Below are 15,153 nucleotides of genomic sequence, written 5' to 3'. Positions count from 1 at the left end.
TACCTGCTTGGGTTTTGGTCATCTGTACTGAATTCTCTGCATGTATGCCTACTTGCTAGTACTCAGCTACTCGCCGCCTTTAGAAAGATCGGCACTGTGCTGTATCTTTTTTGATCGGCAGCATTGAGTCCTGAGATTCTTCCCTCTTCCTCAAGAAAACTTTTAGGTTCCAGGTGAGCTGGCCCTAGACACTCTAGGCTATAAAGGAGAAGCTATGTGACCATGTGAACTATGGACCTTGCTTAAATTTCGCTAGGATTGGTCCAGGGATGACTTGACTGCCCACCCCAGATACGTAAATTTCAGACTAAGTTGTCTTCAACCTAGTTATGTATATGATATATTTTTATTTTAGTCTTATGAGTTACAATGGAAGGATATGTAGTGGCCTTTCCAGTGGCTTACTTCTATGAAAGCTTAATAACATTAGAGAATCTTTTGAGAACATAAACACTTGACATAATAAAGTTGGCCGGTGAATATATGGGGAGTGCCTTTTCTTTCTGAGGTCAGTTCCATTTCAGCCGTATGGCCTGGATGGGAGTTATTTTTCACCGAGAATTTGAGAACTTTATGGTTCGATTCGACCACACTGTAAATCTGTTCTCTGTGGTGGATTCCCCTAGTAATCTCTTAATGCATAGGCTGTTATAGAGTTTACATGGTTTCCCCCAAATTCAAGACTTTCCTTTTTTTGAGTTAATGGGAGGAAAAGGAGGTGGGCAAGGTGGCTTGTAAAGGCAGCATTGCCTTCAGGTATTCCTTTTTGGTGCGCTTTGATAGTTTTTAGCAAAGGAGCTCTTCATCTAGAGCGTGCCTGTGGAGACGTTTCTTGTTTTCCCTGTGCACAATAACTGATGCTGGAAACAAAGCTTGAAACGCAATCTATTCTTTTTCTGCAAAATACCGGTGAAGGTTGGCAGTTGTAAGTTTCCAACAATGCTCGTTAAAGCAATCAAGGAACATCAGATAAAGACAGCAACTGAGATGCACAAAGGAAACGGTAACCATCAATGGCGACTGATCGATGAGTTGAGCCAGATCGATCTGGTATAACAGGCTCTGATTCGGTGCGGTTCCCCTCTTCACTGGTTTCTTCTCACCGTGACCCTCCTTCCGCTTGTTGAGAAGAGGGAAAAGGCAAAGGCTCACCATTTTCTTTGTTGCGCGAAAAGGATACGCAGCTTGTTTTGATGCGCCAATCTGAGTTTCTTTCTCGAAGTTAGTATGATGCTATTCCCTTCTTGTTTTCCCCTTCTCCATTTCTTCGAGGAATGTCAGTTTCGGCTAGACAACAAAATCGAAATGAGGTGGAGAGGGGAAACAGATTTGCCGAAAGGAGGTTGCCGTTTGTGCACAAGGGGTGTGCCCCTGCCCCTGTTTCGTGTCGCCCATAGTATCAGCGCCTTGCCGGCCCAGTGCTCAGTGCTCACCACAGCACGTCACATCCCTTGGAACAGAAACGCTTGCGACGCAAGCCTGCCTGCAATGCACGCCGAACTCATGCAACCCCATCCTAACCACAATCCCCAAGATACTCTCCTTGAAATGTTTCTCGGCAGAGAGAAGATCTCTAATCTTATGGTTCATTCTAGTATGAGATTCTGTTGCATCAGTCACGGAGTAAATAAATTCCTTGCAAGAGGAGAAATCAGCGCCCAGAATACTCTACTTGAAATGTTTTTTTTCTGGAACTGAGAAGAACTCTAATCTTTTGGATGAGTCTAGTAATAAGATCCTGTTGCATGAATTGGGGAGTTAAATGAAGTCCTTAAAAACACAGGCACAGCATCTCCCGAAGCAAAGCTGTGATTATGATAAAATTGACATCAAGGTATCTTTTGACGAATACGTGCGAAGCGAGGCTGAACGATGAAACGCCATTTCTTACGTGAGCAAGTGCTCCACGACCATTGTATCAACGTGATGTCGATGATGAAACGCTGTAACCGCCTAGTACAAGAGTCTCCCATAAACTTCATAACACAATCGCAGTGAACAACCCCTACCACTATCCACGCTGCTGGTATTCCTCTCCCATTCCCCCTCTATAAAAAGGCCTCTACGGCTGATCATCCCCTTCGCAAGATCACTCGAGCCAGCCAAGCAACATCAACAGCAGCTTCTTGCTGTCTCTCCAGAGTCCCTGCGCGCCATGGGATCCTTGGGCCCTACCGTGACCGTGAGCATGGCCAAGCCCAACGGCGGCGTCGGCGGCCAGCCGCCGGAGCAGGAGAGGAACGAGGGCGGCGGCAGGTGCGGCGTGTTCGGCAGCGGCGTCTGCGGCTTCCGGATGCCGCTGCACTACCCGCGGTACAAGAAGGCGGACTACGAGGCGATGCCGGAGTGGCGCGTTGACTGCCTGCTCCGCGAGTACGGCCTCCCCGCCGACGGCGACCTCGACAGCAAGCGCCGCTTCGCCATGGGCGCCTTCCTCTGGCCCGACGAGTACTGAACTGGAGAAGGAAGCTCACCGCCGCCCGGGCGTGATTTCACCCTGCCACCGTATATTCAGAGGACGAGGCTGCATCTATCTGCACGCAGCTTCAGTAATACCACATAGTATACTACATAGCAGTAGCAACCTGATTATGTATCTCGTCACACTCACTATTTAGAAAGAGGGTCATCTTAACTTAATCATCTGCGTGTAATATGACACAGAGGCGGTGAATGCGTGTTTCTTGCGCCCTGTATGGCTATGGAATAAGATGTGTTTATTTTATCAGAGATCGTGTGTTATGCCTTTTTGTTAATTTTGCCTTTTCCATTTTTGAGGTTTCAAAGAAGAGTTGAGGTGTTCTATGCACGCTTTGCGTCTCTGAATTCTGAACGATTGCAGTTGTAAAACTCTGATCTGTTTCAGTGTTGTTACACTTGGATTGAGAGAAAGAAGCAGGGTTTCAAACTTGCAAGTTCTGACGGTTTGCCGGTAACTAGTGGCCGGGTTTTCTTCCGGGAACCTGTGATCCAGGCATTCAGCACGTTACCAGGGTTGGGGCAGAGACATGGACGTAGCTGGGGCGAAGTCTAGATTGAAACCGGCCATGGTTTTGCAAATCAACGAACGCCTCTCGTCCAGCAGCACCCACAGACTCGAGCTCTCGACGAAGACAGACCTCTATCCCGTGTGGAAGTCTCTAGAAGCATCAGGAAGGTGTCGTGACGCAAATCCATCTTGTAGATGCCCTGGCATACGTCATCTAGTAACTGAAGCGGCTGTAGCAGGATTTGTGGTTGCTATAGTTGGACTGGCTTAATGACTGAGATCTCCTAGCAGATACTAAACCATAACCGATACCCATAGTAATACAAGAAAACACTCAGAGAACCTTAGATATATATCTTTGTAGCATCTAATCTAAGAACACCGTAATAAACTGTATCAGTTGTGCGTGCGCAATTTCCGACTTCGAAAATCCCATCATGTATTTTTCACACATTCTGTTGGGTTGTTTCAGCTTCAGTTTGAAAATTTAGGGTATGTTTGGCAGAGCTCCAACTCTGAAAAAACAGCTCCAGATCCATAGATCCACCTAGCTCCACCATAGAGCTGCTCCACCGTGGATCTGAAATCTCAAAAATCGTTTGGTACAGCTCCACTCTTATCTTTGTCTCACTAGCAATTTGGACCCATGCATCAGAATTAAAAAAAGAAAAAAAACGTCTTCTTCACGGCGAGTGTGGCCTCTCCACGCCTCCGCTGCCTTCCCTGCCGAGCGTTGCCGCGCCTGCGGACCCGCTGCTCTCCTGCGCTCCATCGGCAAGGGCGAGCAGGGGCGGACGGGGCTCTGGCGGCAGAGACGGGCAGGGCTCGGGCGGTAGGGGCGCGTGGGGCTCCGGCAGTAGGGGCGCGCGGGGCTCCGGCAGGGCGGCCTCCAATGGTAGGGGCGGGCGGGGCTCCGGCGGCAGAGGCGGGCTTCGGTGGCAGAGGCGGGCGGGGCTCCGACGGTAGGGGCGTGCGGGGCTCCGGCAGGGTGGCCTCCAATGGCAGGGGCGGGCGGGGCTCCAGTGGCAGGGGCGGGCAGGCGCGAACAGGGGCGGGCGGGGCTTTGGCGGGCGGAGCGAGGGTGGCGAGCGGGGCGAGCAGAGGCGAGTGGGGCTCCGGCGGGTAGGGGCGGGCGGCGCTCCGGCGGGTAGGGGCGGGCGGCGCTCCGGCGGGCAGGGGTGGACAACGACGGAAGAGGAAGGACTCTAGTGTGTCGCACGGAGAAGGAGAAAAAGAAATAGAACGAACCGGTCATTTTCCACTAATGAGTGGCAGTGGTGGGTAATTCTCTCCAACTCCACCAAATTTGATTTCGTGGAGCACCCCCTGAGGTGCTCCACCAAATCCATGGATTTGGGGATAGATCCACCATTTTCGTGGAGCAGCTCTGCGGTGGAGTTGCTGGAGCTAAAACCGTTTGGCTGGAAAAATCGGGAGCGGAGCTGTTTTTGAGGATCTGGAGCTACATGGAGCTCTGCCAAACAGGCCCTCCGCTTCAAAATGATGTGTGGCTTTTCATCTTGCTTATGTTTACTAATTCATCTGTTTTATAAAGGTGCGCATACGTTACAAGATTTAAATTTGATCATCTTTGGTTGAATTTAGTCTAACCATGCATAGACACAATGATGCTTAAATAGTGTCCAAGGATATTTATAATCTTCTTGTTTTGAACAATATAACAGAAAAGAGATGGAAGGCGAAATTAAAATTTGTTAATTCAGTAGCACCATGTATATTGAACCTGGAAAAGTAAAAGTTGACGGAACTACAGCTTCCACCTCTCATAAAATCAGTTTTAGGACTCCTTCCGTTTCAAGTTGTAGATTGTTTTAGCTTTTCTAGGTTCATAGATTTTGACATGCATCTAGATATATATTATATCTAGATACATAGAAAAAATTATATATCTAGAAAATCCAAAACGATGTACATTTGAAATTGAAGGAGTATAGGGAACAGATATCCATCACTGTTAACAACGCCTTGACATACAGTTGTCTACAGCTAGCTATTCTATCATCTAGCAGTATCAAGCTTCCTTCTCAAGATGGATCATGTCTCTTTAGGTCAACCATTCAACCAACTTTTTTATATAAGCAAGGAGTTGCTTTGTTTTGTAATGTAGAGACATTTGTGTTCCATACGACCATGGCATTGCTTCTTGCCTAGCTAGTTTCCTCATATTTCAATAGGCACATCAGGGAGTTGCCTAAGGATATAAATGGTGTAATTCCGATCTTGAAGTGAAATATGTCATTACTGATGGGCAGTTGCGCACAACCATCAAATTAAGCAAATCACTGAAATATGCTTAGATATGCCATATCAGTCAATTGAAACATATTCGCGGAGGAGAATATCCATACCACTGGCATATAATCTTTGACGAGTTAATAGAGTTCTGGTTCACATCTCCAGAGGACAAGTGGCTGATCCTTAATTACTGTATTGCAAGATCATTTAAGAGCTAATGATGGGTATTGGGTATTAAGAAGCATTCCAACTTGCAATTTAAGATCGATGTCCCCCTAAACATTCTCTCAGCCACTATCTTTATTCTAGCATCCTGCACAAAATTCACATGTCCATAACTCGTCTTGTGCCTCTGAAGTCTGATCTACTGCGCTTTGACCTGCTTCAGTGGTCTTACAGCTGGCTACCAGTACTGCTTACTTCTGGTTACCACCTTGGCCAATTTGAGCAACATTCGAGGTTAAACAACTTGGCTAATTTGACAAATTGAACTTTTGTAATGCCTTATCTGCGACTGCGACCATCTCGGAGAAGAGAGGACAGCTGTGAATCCATAAATCAATATGCCACAGGGCGCATAAAAACCGGAAGGAACCAGTGCAGGTAAGTATGTAGTACTCCCTATGTAAGGTGTGCATTTACTTGAAAAGGTCAAACTTTACAATTTTTAGCGATGATTAATAAAATAATATACATGTTCACCGTACCAGAAGTTGCATTAGTATATGCGCATTTAAGTGAATTTTTATAATAATAAAGTTTTGTAGCAACTGACACTATTTTACATGAGAAATAAAGGTCACGATCCACTTTTAAAACTTTTTCATGGACTTAGAGTAACTCCAAGAGCTCCCTTAAAACAACACGAAAATCAGATTTAGGGAGAAAAAGTAGAAATCCCACGCTCCAACAACACCCCCATCGTCACCAAAAAAATATGGTAGTCCACATCCAGCCTCCGTTCTCCCGCATATTTTCGCGAGCTAGCGCTTCCCCAATCGTCCCTCGCACGCTCATCCTTTCCTGCGCGCCATTAGTTTCCCACGATTTATCTTGCCAGCAGTGGCACGACGAACTGGCGGCGTGCCGATTCCAGCAACCACAGCGGCGGACGGAGAGAGGAGGGAGTGAGGGCGTGGGCACTAGCGTCTCACCAGGATTCCATTTTGATGGTCGCTTGGGGAAGGAGATGGCCGGAGGGTGGAGTTCACCGGCGAGGCGGAGCTTCGGGTGGCATTGGCAGTGGTGGGTCGGGGAACCTCAATCCTCGACCGAAGGGGCCATGCCCGGCGCCTAGGAGTAGTGGAGGGTGGAGCTTGGGAGGTGAGGAAGGTGTGGATGGTAGCGATTTGAAGGGGATGGTCGGAGGTGCTTGGATTTGGCCGGGGAAGTTATCTGGATCGAGCTCGGTTCGGTCTGTGTCCGCAGGAAGAAGCACGAAGAAAGAAAAGGAAGGGAGACAAAGGGAGACTGAGGCCCGGCCAGCTCTTGGCTTTGGGGAGGGCCCACACGCTTGGGGAATTTATTATTGGGGATCTGCTGTGGAATGGTATGATTTTGGGAAAAGAAATTTTTTAGTAGAATCCCCAATACATAGTTTTGAGGAAAATTTTTTAGGAGACGGAGAGTCTCCTAATTAATGGATAGAGAGGTTTATCGTCCTATATTTGAATTCATCGTTCCCCTCAACCCCATAGCAATTGTTTTATGCTCTGAGGTAACATTCAAGAATCAAGATGACTATTGGGAGTAAAGTAAAAAAGAAAGGATTTGATGTCCCTTGGAGGCTTGGACTGCTCTGACTTTTCTTGGGCTGGGCTGCACAAGCAGCTGCAGCTGCTTGTGCAGGGTAACAGGTCCCACAGTCTAGCCTCAGTTCGCACACTCAGCTGCTGCTGCTACAGCAGCGATATCAAACGAACAGCTTAATTTCTATCGGGTTCCGTTTGGATTCCTTCGTTTTAAAGGAATTGGAATCTACTTAATGGAGTAGTTATTACTCAACTTTTCAAAGTTTAGATACTATCTTAAATTCATGGGGGTGGGAGATGGAAATTGATTCTATAGATCCTCGTGCTATATTTCTAATATGCAACTTATAGCACGCTCTTCAACTCGCTTCCCTATAGCAGAAGTGCAGCACATAAGTATCTCTCCCATATAGCCAACAATAATATACAAATATATTCCACGTACAACTATATTAGTTTAATTAATTTATGTCTAAATTATGATTATTAGAATGGAATTCAATTCCAAGCATCCAAACGGGACCTTGATTGAATAGCAAGTTCAAGCTCTGCCTCTGGTTATAGGGCTTTAGGTACTAGGCATATCTGTTTCCTTTTTCTCATTTTGAGTAACAACATTATTTGTAACTTTAAAGTCATGAAAATAGAGATAGAAGTCTCTAATCTTGTTTTTAGACTCCAAGTTATGAATGAAACCACGCCAAAATGATGTGTGCAGTTCCTCATGCTTCTTGATTTTTCTGGAAGCTAAGACCCACTCAGGCTTTGTAAGCTAATTAAGCACTCTCAAAAATTGGGGCCTTCGTACTTCTCAAGAGATAAACTCCAAACAGGTACCAATATTGTTGCCATATTTTGGCATGAAAGTTTCGTGAGTACTGGCATGATGAAATGGCTGTAGATGCCTCTATTGGTATCCCTATCATATCGATCCAATTCCTTGCCACGATGCTGCATGTCGCTTTAGTGCCTCTATGATTCACCCTCTCTCTTTAAATTTGTAAGGAAGCCACCAATAGTATTATATAAAAATTTTAAATCACCTACACCTACCATATTGTTGCCAGAAGTACATCCCGTTTCTAATGTCTCTCCTCTTCCGATTGAACTAAAAATCTTTTTGGGATCTTTTAGCTAAATTGGACAGGTAGTTTTAATGCATACTAAAACCCATCAATTTAATTTTGGAAGTGAAAACTTACTGAGAGCATTTTAACACAAATTTGGACAACTTTTAATCTGAGAAATAAAGAGCACGTAACTAAAATTGAGAAAATTATGTGGAATTGAAAACTTAGCGAGAGCTTAACTCAAATTCGATTTTTTTTAGAAAAATCAAGAGCTTTTTAACTGTAATGGAGAAAATTATCAGGGCAAGAACAGCCGCAATTTTTTTATAAATCATTTTACCTAAATCTACCATCCAACAAGTTGAACACCACTCACCTTTTGTGATTGCATAAATGGTGTGTGTGACTGCTCTTAATTATGAAAGAAAATAACTATAAACACACTGCTATTCCATAAACCCAACTTCAAGTAAGTTAAGCACCCTCACACCTAGGGCCCTAGTAGCTCTCAAGAGGTGACCTTCTGTGTAGGGAGCAGGTTTCTATCCATCATCACTATTGACAACTTGACGTGAATGTTTTATGAGTATGCATGTTGTGATATAATTGTTATTATAGCACTCTCTGCTGCCATCCCTATCATCTAATATGTCGATTTTCCTTCTCAAGAAGGCGCATGTCACTTCAGGGCATTCACTCATTAATTTTGGAAGCCTGTGGTTTTATGGTTGCCCAGCTACTTGTCTTATGTGGACTATTAGAGCCCATCAATCTGTTATTCTTGTAATGGAAATGTAAAGAGTGTGAAAAAAAGTTCGTTTCTAATTAATAGGCGCAACAATTAAATTATGAAAACCACTCTTGTTGTTAACTATTACTCCCTCCGTTTCAAATTATAGGTCGTTTTAGCTTTTCCAGATGCATAGATATAATTATATATCTAGACATATGGTCTATCTAAGTGCATAATAAAGTTCATAAATCTAATAAAGTCAAAACGACCTATAATTATATATCATTGATTATGAGAAAATTGAAATATGCATATATTGATCAAACTATCATGAGCATTAAGAAAACTCAGTGCAAAAGCAGAGAGAAGACGTCTCGTGGCTTTGTCCTTTATGGATTAATAATGGACTTCCTATCCTCTCTTAAATAACATGGCAGTGCTCCTACCTTAATTTTCTTTTTCTAAAAAAAACCTTGTATGGATGCATGTATTAACATGATATGCCAACACCCGCATATGAGCCGTAGTGGGATTGGAAGGCTCTCAACTAGAGCCGAGTCATCGTTCAATCCTCAAACTATCATAGAGCATAATATCGGAACAGTGGCATATCCACATGTCAATAACCAAACGAGTCCAGAGCAAATAATTCAATAACCATTGGCCGATTAATTCAATCGGTTTAAATCATTCATAGAATGGCAAGAGTAGATACATGATTGCAGTTGCAAGAGCAAATGTGGATCAACATGAATGCCAACTTGAAATCAGTGACTGGTTCAGCAAAATTCTCTCAGCCACTAGCTTCACTATAAGGTTCTAGCATCGTCCACAGCATTCCTTCCCTTCCCCTATAAAAGCCTCCACATACTTGAGCCCTCTTTCAGCGATAACAGCACAACAAACACACAGACATCTCCTCTCCCTCTCACTCACGCACACGCCTGCACGCGCGTGAGCTCTCACACACAGAAAGCATGGGTTCCCTAGGCCCAACCACCATCAGTAGCATGAGCATGGCGAAGGCGGCCGGCGTTGGCACGAAGAACAGCGCGGTTGCTGCCACCGATCAGCAGCAAGCTGCAGGCCAGAAGAACTGCAGCAGCTACGCCTTCCAGATGCCACTGCACTACCCGCGGTACAAGAAGGCCGACTACGAGACCATGCCGGAGTGGCGCGTCGACTGCCTGCTCCGCGAGTACGGCCTCCCCGTCGCCGGAGACCTCGACAGCAAGAGAAAGTTCGCCATGGGCTCCTTCCTCTGGCCCGACCAGTACTGAAGCGCTGAATTACCAATCCGGGATTGACAAGAGACCAAGAAATTTTCAGTAGCAGGAGGCCGGAGCTTAGTTATCCGCAGTGGTGCCTCTGGCGACCTGAATTCTAGCTTCTATCCCTGGCGAGAACACTCATATCAGAAAAGAATTATGCGCGGTGTTGCTGTCTTGCTGATATGCCAAGTATAGTTCTTGTTCTACGTACCGGCAGCAATCTAGCATTCCTGTTCTGTTTTGCACAATCATCCGCTCATGTAACCAGGATCGTATATGCATGCTGTGCTGCAATTGATACATGTGTGCATCTATCGATAATTCAATATATGAATCAGTAAGTATATGGATGGTGCCAGTTCTTATTTGAGAACTGCTCTGCGTCACGTTTTTTTTTTGTTGTCAAAACTGCAGCTGAATGCCCGAATGATCAATTTTTGTATTTCTCTCCTATGTGATAGATTCCGAGAAACAAACGTGACTCAAACCAGAACAGCTGAACTAATTAACTCTCTTGACTCTGTGATGATATATTTCACATCAGAAAGCGCATAGAATAATCAGAATGCTGATTGATTTTATTCTTTAACGATCCCTCTTCACTTTGCAGGAAAGTGAATAACGTTGTTAAAAGTTGATGTTAAGAAGCTAGTGCGACAACCGACCTAAAGTTGTATCTTCCTGGTGGGTGCTCAGTGATGTTATGAGAACTTGTTTGTGCAAATGATGTTGTGGGCGTTTGATTACTCAAATAGTCATTACTGAAGGAAAAGCAAAATATTTCCCTGCTTTCATGACTCATGCCAGAATTATCGCACTAACAAGAGTATACTAGATATCCACTTAACACCAATGGTTATCGATGCTGCAAATTTCAGTGCAAATTAAACGAATTATGCTCCTTTGTTTGCTTTTGCTTATGGAAACATCAGATGTTCACATCTGATCTAGAAGCTAGCTTTTTGCTGTAAACTTTTCTTCTTCTGAATGATCAACTCAGCTCTAGAGACACCTAGTGACCATATAGCAATCACTCAGTTAGAAATCTTACAGAATATCTTGGAGTTCACATTTCGTGTATGAAAATAAAGCAACAATCAACCCATCTAAGTGCCCCATTTTTTTGTTTAATATTTTTTTTAAAAACTTCTGGTATGTTGCACAAGGCAATATATGAGCCCTAAGGTCTTTACTAAGTCACAGCATGGCAACAGCTGCCTTGTGTCCGAGGGCATATACAGGACTTCCTCCGTAGCATAGCTAAGGAACAAAGATGCAGCCAGAGATCTGATCTGCCGGTATTCACTCACCTCTTGGAACAATATTCGATCTCTGCCTCTCTCCATGACTCGATTCTTAATATTCTAACCATTCCATCACCTGCGATGAGTCAGTAGGTGCGGAACAGGGTTGGACTTCATGTTTGGAAACACAGGCATCCACTCCTATGGATCTTGAAAAGGTCCCTTTTCAGAAAAAGAAGGATCTTGAAAAGTTCATTGCCAAGACATGGATCTTTATAAAGTTGCAAAAGCATCATTCCAAGGATCTTTTGTTGGTATAAATAAGGGTGTTCAACTAAGGTTACTTTACTCTGTAGAGGACATAGTGTGGAGTTAGGTAACCCTGATATTTTCTTGTGAAAGTGTTCCTAAATGTTTTGCCCAACATGCCACGCAGTGTCAGGGGAAAAACGTTTTGTCCAGCACATTGTAACAATTCTTTTAAGGTCTTCTCTAGAACAATAAATTTGTACATTACTCTAGTAGGAGCATTATTTCCTTCAAAATTATTGTGAATTCCCATGAAATTGGTTCTGAAACACGCTTAATAACACAACAGCCAGTTCCAATCAGTGAAATATTCACTTTGGAAACCTCGATGCCTCTTTCAAATCGTCCACAAGTACTCGTCCACAAACATCTAATGGACAGATCTCAACCTTGCTGTCCAACCACCATAAGCTACGGTCCAATCAATGGCTTGCCATGAAATTCTATGCACTCTCAACATGGCATAGTTTCTTTCCAGCCAGGTAATTCCACAGTCTTCCACACCAATCACTGTCCCAAGATCCAAAAACTTGAGCAGCTGTCTGCAGCTACCGTTACGTATCGGATATCCAACTCCAACTAGTTACTCCTGATCAGTCAGTTGTGTTGCTCCTTGTTTCCACATCCCTGATCAATCATGTACTCGTGCATCAGTACATCACATTCAGTGGATGGTGACGTGGTCCTAAGTTCAAGTGCTCAGCCCATATCCGACAGTGATGCCGGCGATGCAATGCCCTGAGGTCGCCGGCGGGATGAAGCACAGGGTTGTCAGAATTTATTGTATCATTGCTGCAGGTTGTTCGCGTCGGTTCTGGAACTTATTATTAGAATTATTTCATCAGATATAGATGGTCCGGGCCAATTCTCTGGTTGCTTTCAGAGTTCAGTGCAGTTTTCATCTATTACTATTGCCTTCAAAATATCATTATTGTGAGGAACAATCAATTATTTGGTTCTACTGGGCCATCCACCGGATACTGCAGGAAAGCTCTCGAGATTTATGATTGTAGCCGAATTATTGCACAAATTTGTGGTCTTGTTTTGTCAAAGCTTGTAAGATATTCAACTTAATAATTAATTGTCACTAATTTGGTTTGATATTTTGTCCCATGCTGTATGTCTGATCAGAAACTGGAATTTCCATGTGTGTGCCCCATTCCCCTGTGGGTCATTTTTTCAGACACGCACAGGGAAATTTGCATTTCCTTGTCGGTATCAAAAAACGCACAGGGAAATAACCAAACCCACAGGCAAATTACTCATTTCCCCGTGTGTAATCAAACCCACAAGGAAAAGAAAAAACGCACAGGGAAATTGCTCATTTCCCTGTGGGTTAGCTTAAACACAAGGGAACTTGACACAACCCACAGGGAAATTAATTTTTTATACTAAGATGCTCTAAGTTTTCTTTGTCGTTTGATAGTTCCTAGAATCTAATATTCTTAAATTTCTTACAAAATTATGAAATTTGGCTAGGGACCAAACCACATCATAATAATATCACAAAATAGTTTTATCAAGAAAATAAAATTGAGGTTATGTCATTTGATGTCGATTTAAGAGCATATAGTTACACTCAACTCTCTACACTCTAGTAAAATTCAAGGTGCTCAATAGCTAATTTAATATGCTATTGGTTTAGTATGTTTGATCATGAAAATAAAATATCCACAAGTTTAGGCTTTATTTCGTATTCAGAACATGTTTATAGTCAAACTCTATGCTCTCCAGCAAGATTTAAGATGATCTGTAGCTAACTTTTATTTTTTGCATGAAAATTTAACAAAACATCTATTTCGTGTATTTGTTCACTGAAATAATTTTAATACATTTAAAACAATAATATACATTTATGAGAATTTAAATGTATTATCCCTATTTATTGGATTGAAAAAGAAAAGAGAAAACATCAAACAGTATTGGGCTGGCGCCTCGGCCCACTTCGCAAAAACAACCCAAACTCTCTTCCAGCCTCTTTAGTGTCGCCGATGTTGTACGTCCGATCTCGATCGGACGGTTCCCAGCACGCCCCTGTTCTTCTAACCCTGAGCCCTAACCTTATCCACCTCCCTCCCTACCACAGCCGCCTCCCATCCACATCGTGCCAGTCCTAGCCCGCGCCTCTCCCCCAAAGCTGCCGCCGACCGCCCCTCCCGCAAGCCGCCGCGGATCCGGCCCTCCCCGTGGCCGCTGACTTGAATCTGCTATTCTGCTTAGACTTTAATATGCTAACTTAAATCTAGTTGACTCTTCATACCTGAATTTTCTTGACAGGGAGGCAATTACCAGTTCTCAGGCTTCATGATTGCTACACAGAACATATAGTACTTATCGCATTCAGCTAAGGTAGATAGCCTCTTCTTAATTGTGAAGAGGCTATACATTTTCAGTGTATCTTCATGCTTTCTGTATCCCATTCTCAAATTGATTTATGCTTTTGCTATTTCTGAACGCGGAATGTATCTGTTCCACCTCTGGAATGTATCTCTTCAGTATAAGACTATCTTATATAGTGCTACATCACATCTCTTTTCGTCAAATTTGACCCAAATTTAGGTGTTAGCAAGATTTTTATTTGCAGGTTCAATTATAGTAGTCACTTCTCTATCATGTGCAATCATTATACTGTTTGGTGACAATGGAGTTTATTGCCCTGCATGTATGTGATTCGGACCTTGCTGTAGTACTCTAGGACTGATTAAATAGTCTTTTACCTTACAATGCCTTGTACTTTTTAGCCTAAGTGAAATAAGATACTACTTAAACTGATTGTATGCTTTGGTCTCTGGCTATACTTTTTCTGGTGAAGTGAGAATTCTCCACATGTTTTCGTTATTTCCTACTAGATGTGCAAAATTGGCATGACATGCACCTGATGTTAATAGACTTTACTTTTGTTGTAACCGCCACTGTAACATCTTTCTTTACTTTAGTGACGATGATGCAGTAGATGGCCACGGCGGCAATGATCTTGATGATGCAAACATAATTGCAATGGGAACCAGCAACTGACAGTAGGTAGTTTTATTTTTTCAGGTGTTGTGCCTTTGCATACACTTACTAGGTTGGTAAGAGATACACTTGCTTTTGGTAAGGCATGTAACAATTGTGTTGAAGCCAAACATTTAGACATCTCATCTATTGTATGTGGATGTAATGGTCAAGGTCTGATGCCTTATAATTAAGCTATTTGTATGATCTATGCCTTATAATTAAGCTATTTGTATGATCCAGTTAGCAGGACTATTCTATGAATGATTCAATTCTAATTTAAGCTACTGTTGCTTGAAATAAATTATCCTGTCGGCCAATGAATAATTACCCTGTCGGAATCAGACTGGCAAGGTTCACGTATTTCTCTGTCGGTAAAGAAAAACAACAGGAAAACACAAATTTTCTGTAAGTTGTACCCCGACAGGATAATTCTTTTCCTGTCGGTACCTGGATTATTCCCTGTCGGGTATTCTTCGACAAGGGAAAAATTTATAACCTGACGGACGACATTTCCCTGAGAGTGGCAAACCGAC

General features: G+C 43.3%; 2 protein-coding genes and 1 long non-coding RNA gene across 3 annotated transcripts; all 3 read left to right on the top strand.

Annotated features, from left to right (window-relative positions):
• Positions 1-1,780: 1,780 nt before the first annotated feature.
• Positions 1,781-2,728, top strand: LOC117853873 (uncharacterized). Its single transcript, XM_034736153.2, has one exon. It carries the CDS (start codon positions 2,156-2,158, stop codon positions 2,453-2,455), a length of 300 nt encoding a protein of 99 aa, XP_034592044.1. The 5' UTR covers positions 1,781-2,155; the 3' UTR covers positions 2,456-2,728.
• Positions 2,729-9,670: 6,942 nt separating this feature from the next.
• Positions 9,671-10,414, top strand: LOC117851761 (uncharacterized). The gene has a single exon (XM_034733660.2). The coding sequence runs from the start codon at positions 9,777-9,779 to the stop codon at positions 10,077-10,079; it is 303 nt and encodes a 100-aa protein (XP_034589551.1). The 5' UTR covers positions 9,671-9,776; the 3' UTR covers positions 10,080-10,414.
• Positions 10,415-13,442: 3,028 nt separating this feature from the next.
• On the top strand, positions 13,443-14,826 carry LOC117851766 (uncharacterized). The gene is made up of 2 exons (XR_004639644.2): positions 13,443-13,972; positions 14,560-14,826. It is a non-coding gene; the product is annotated as an uncharacterized lncRNA (long non-coding RNA).
• The last annotated feature ends 327 nt before the right edge of the window (positions 14,827-15,153 follow it).

Source organism: Setaria viridis, chromosome 4 (assembly GCF_005286985.2).
Source record: "Setaria viridis chromosome 4, Setaria_viridis_v4.0, whole genome shotgun sequence".
NCBI lineage: Eukaryota > Viridiplantae > Streptophyta > Magnoliopsida > Poales > Poaceae > Setaria > Setaria viridis.
Note: the sequence above shows the minus strand (reverse complement) of the source record. Positions and strands in the feature narration are given on the sequence as shown.

Bases quoted from the DNA above. Each gene is read 5' to 3' on its own strand.
- LOC117853873 (XM_034736153.2), top strand. From the start codon at position 2,156: ATGGGATCCTTGGGCCCTACCGTGACCGTGAGCATGGCCAAGCCCAAC.
- LOC117851761 (XM_034733660.2), top strand. From the start codon at position 9,777: ATGGGTTCCCTAGGCCCAACCACCATCAGTAGCATGAGCATGGCGAAG.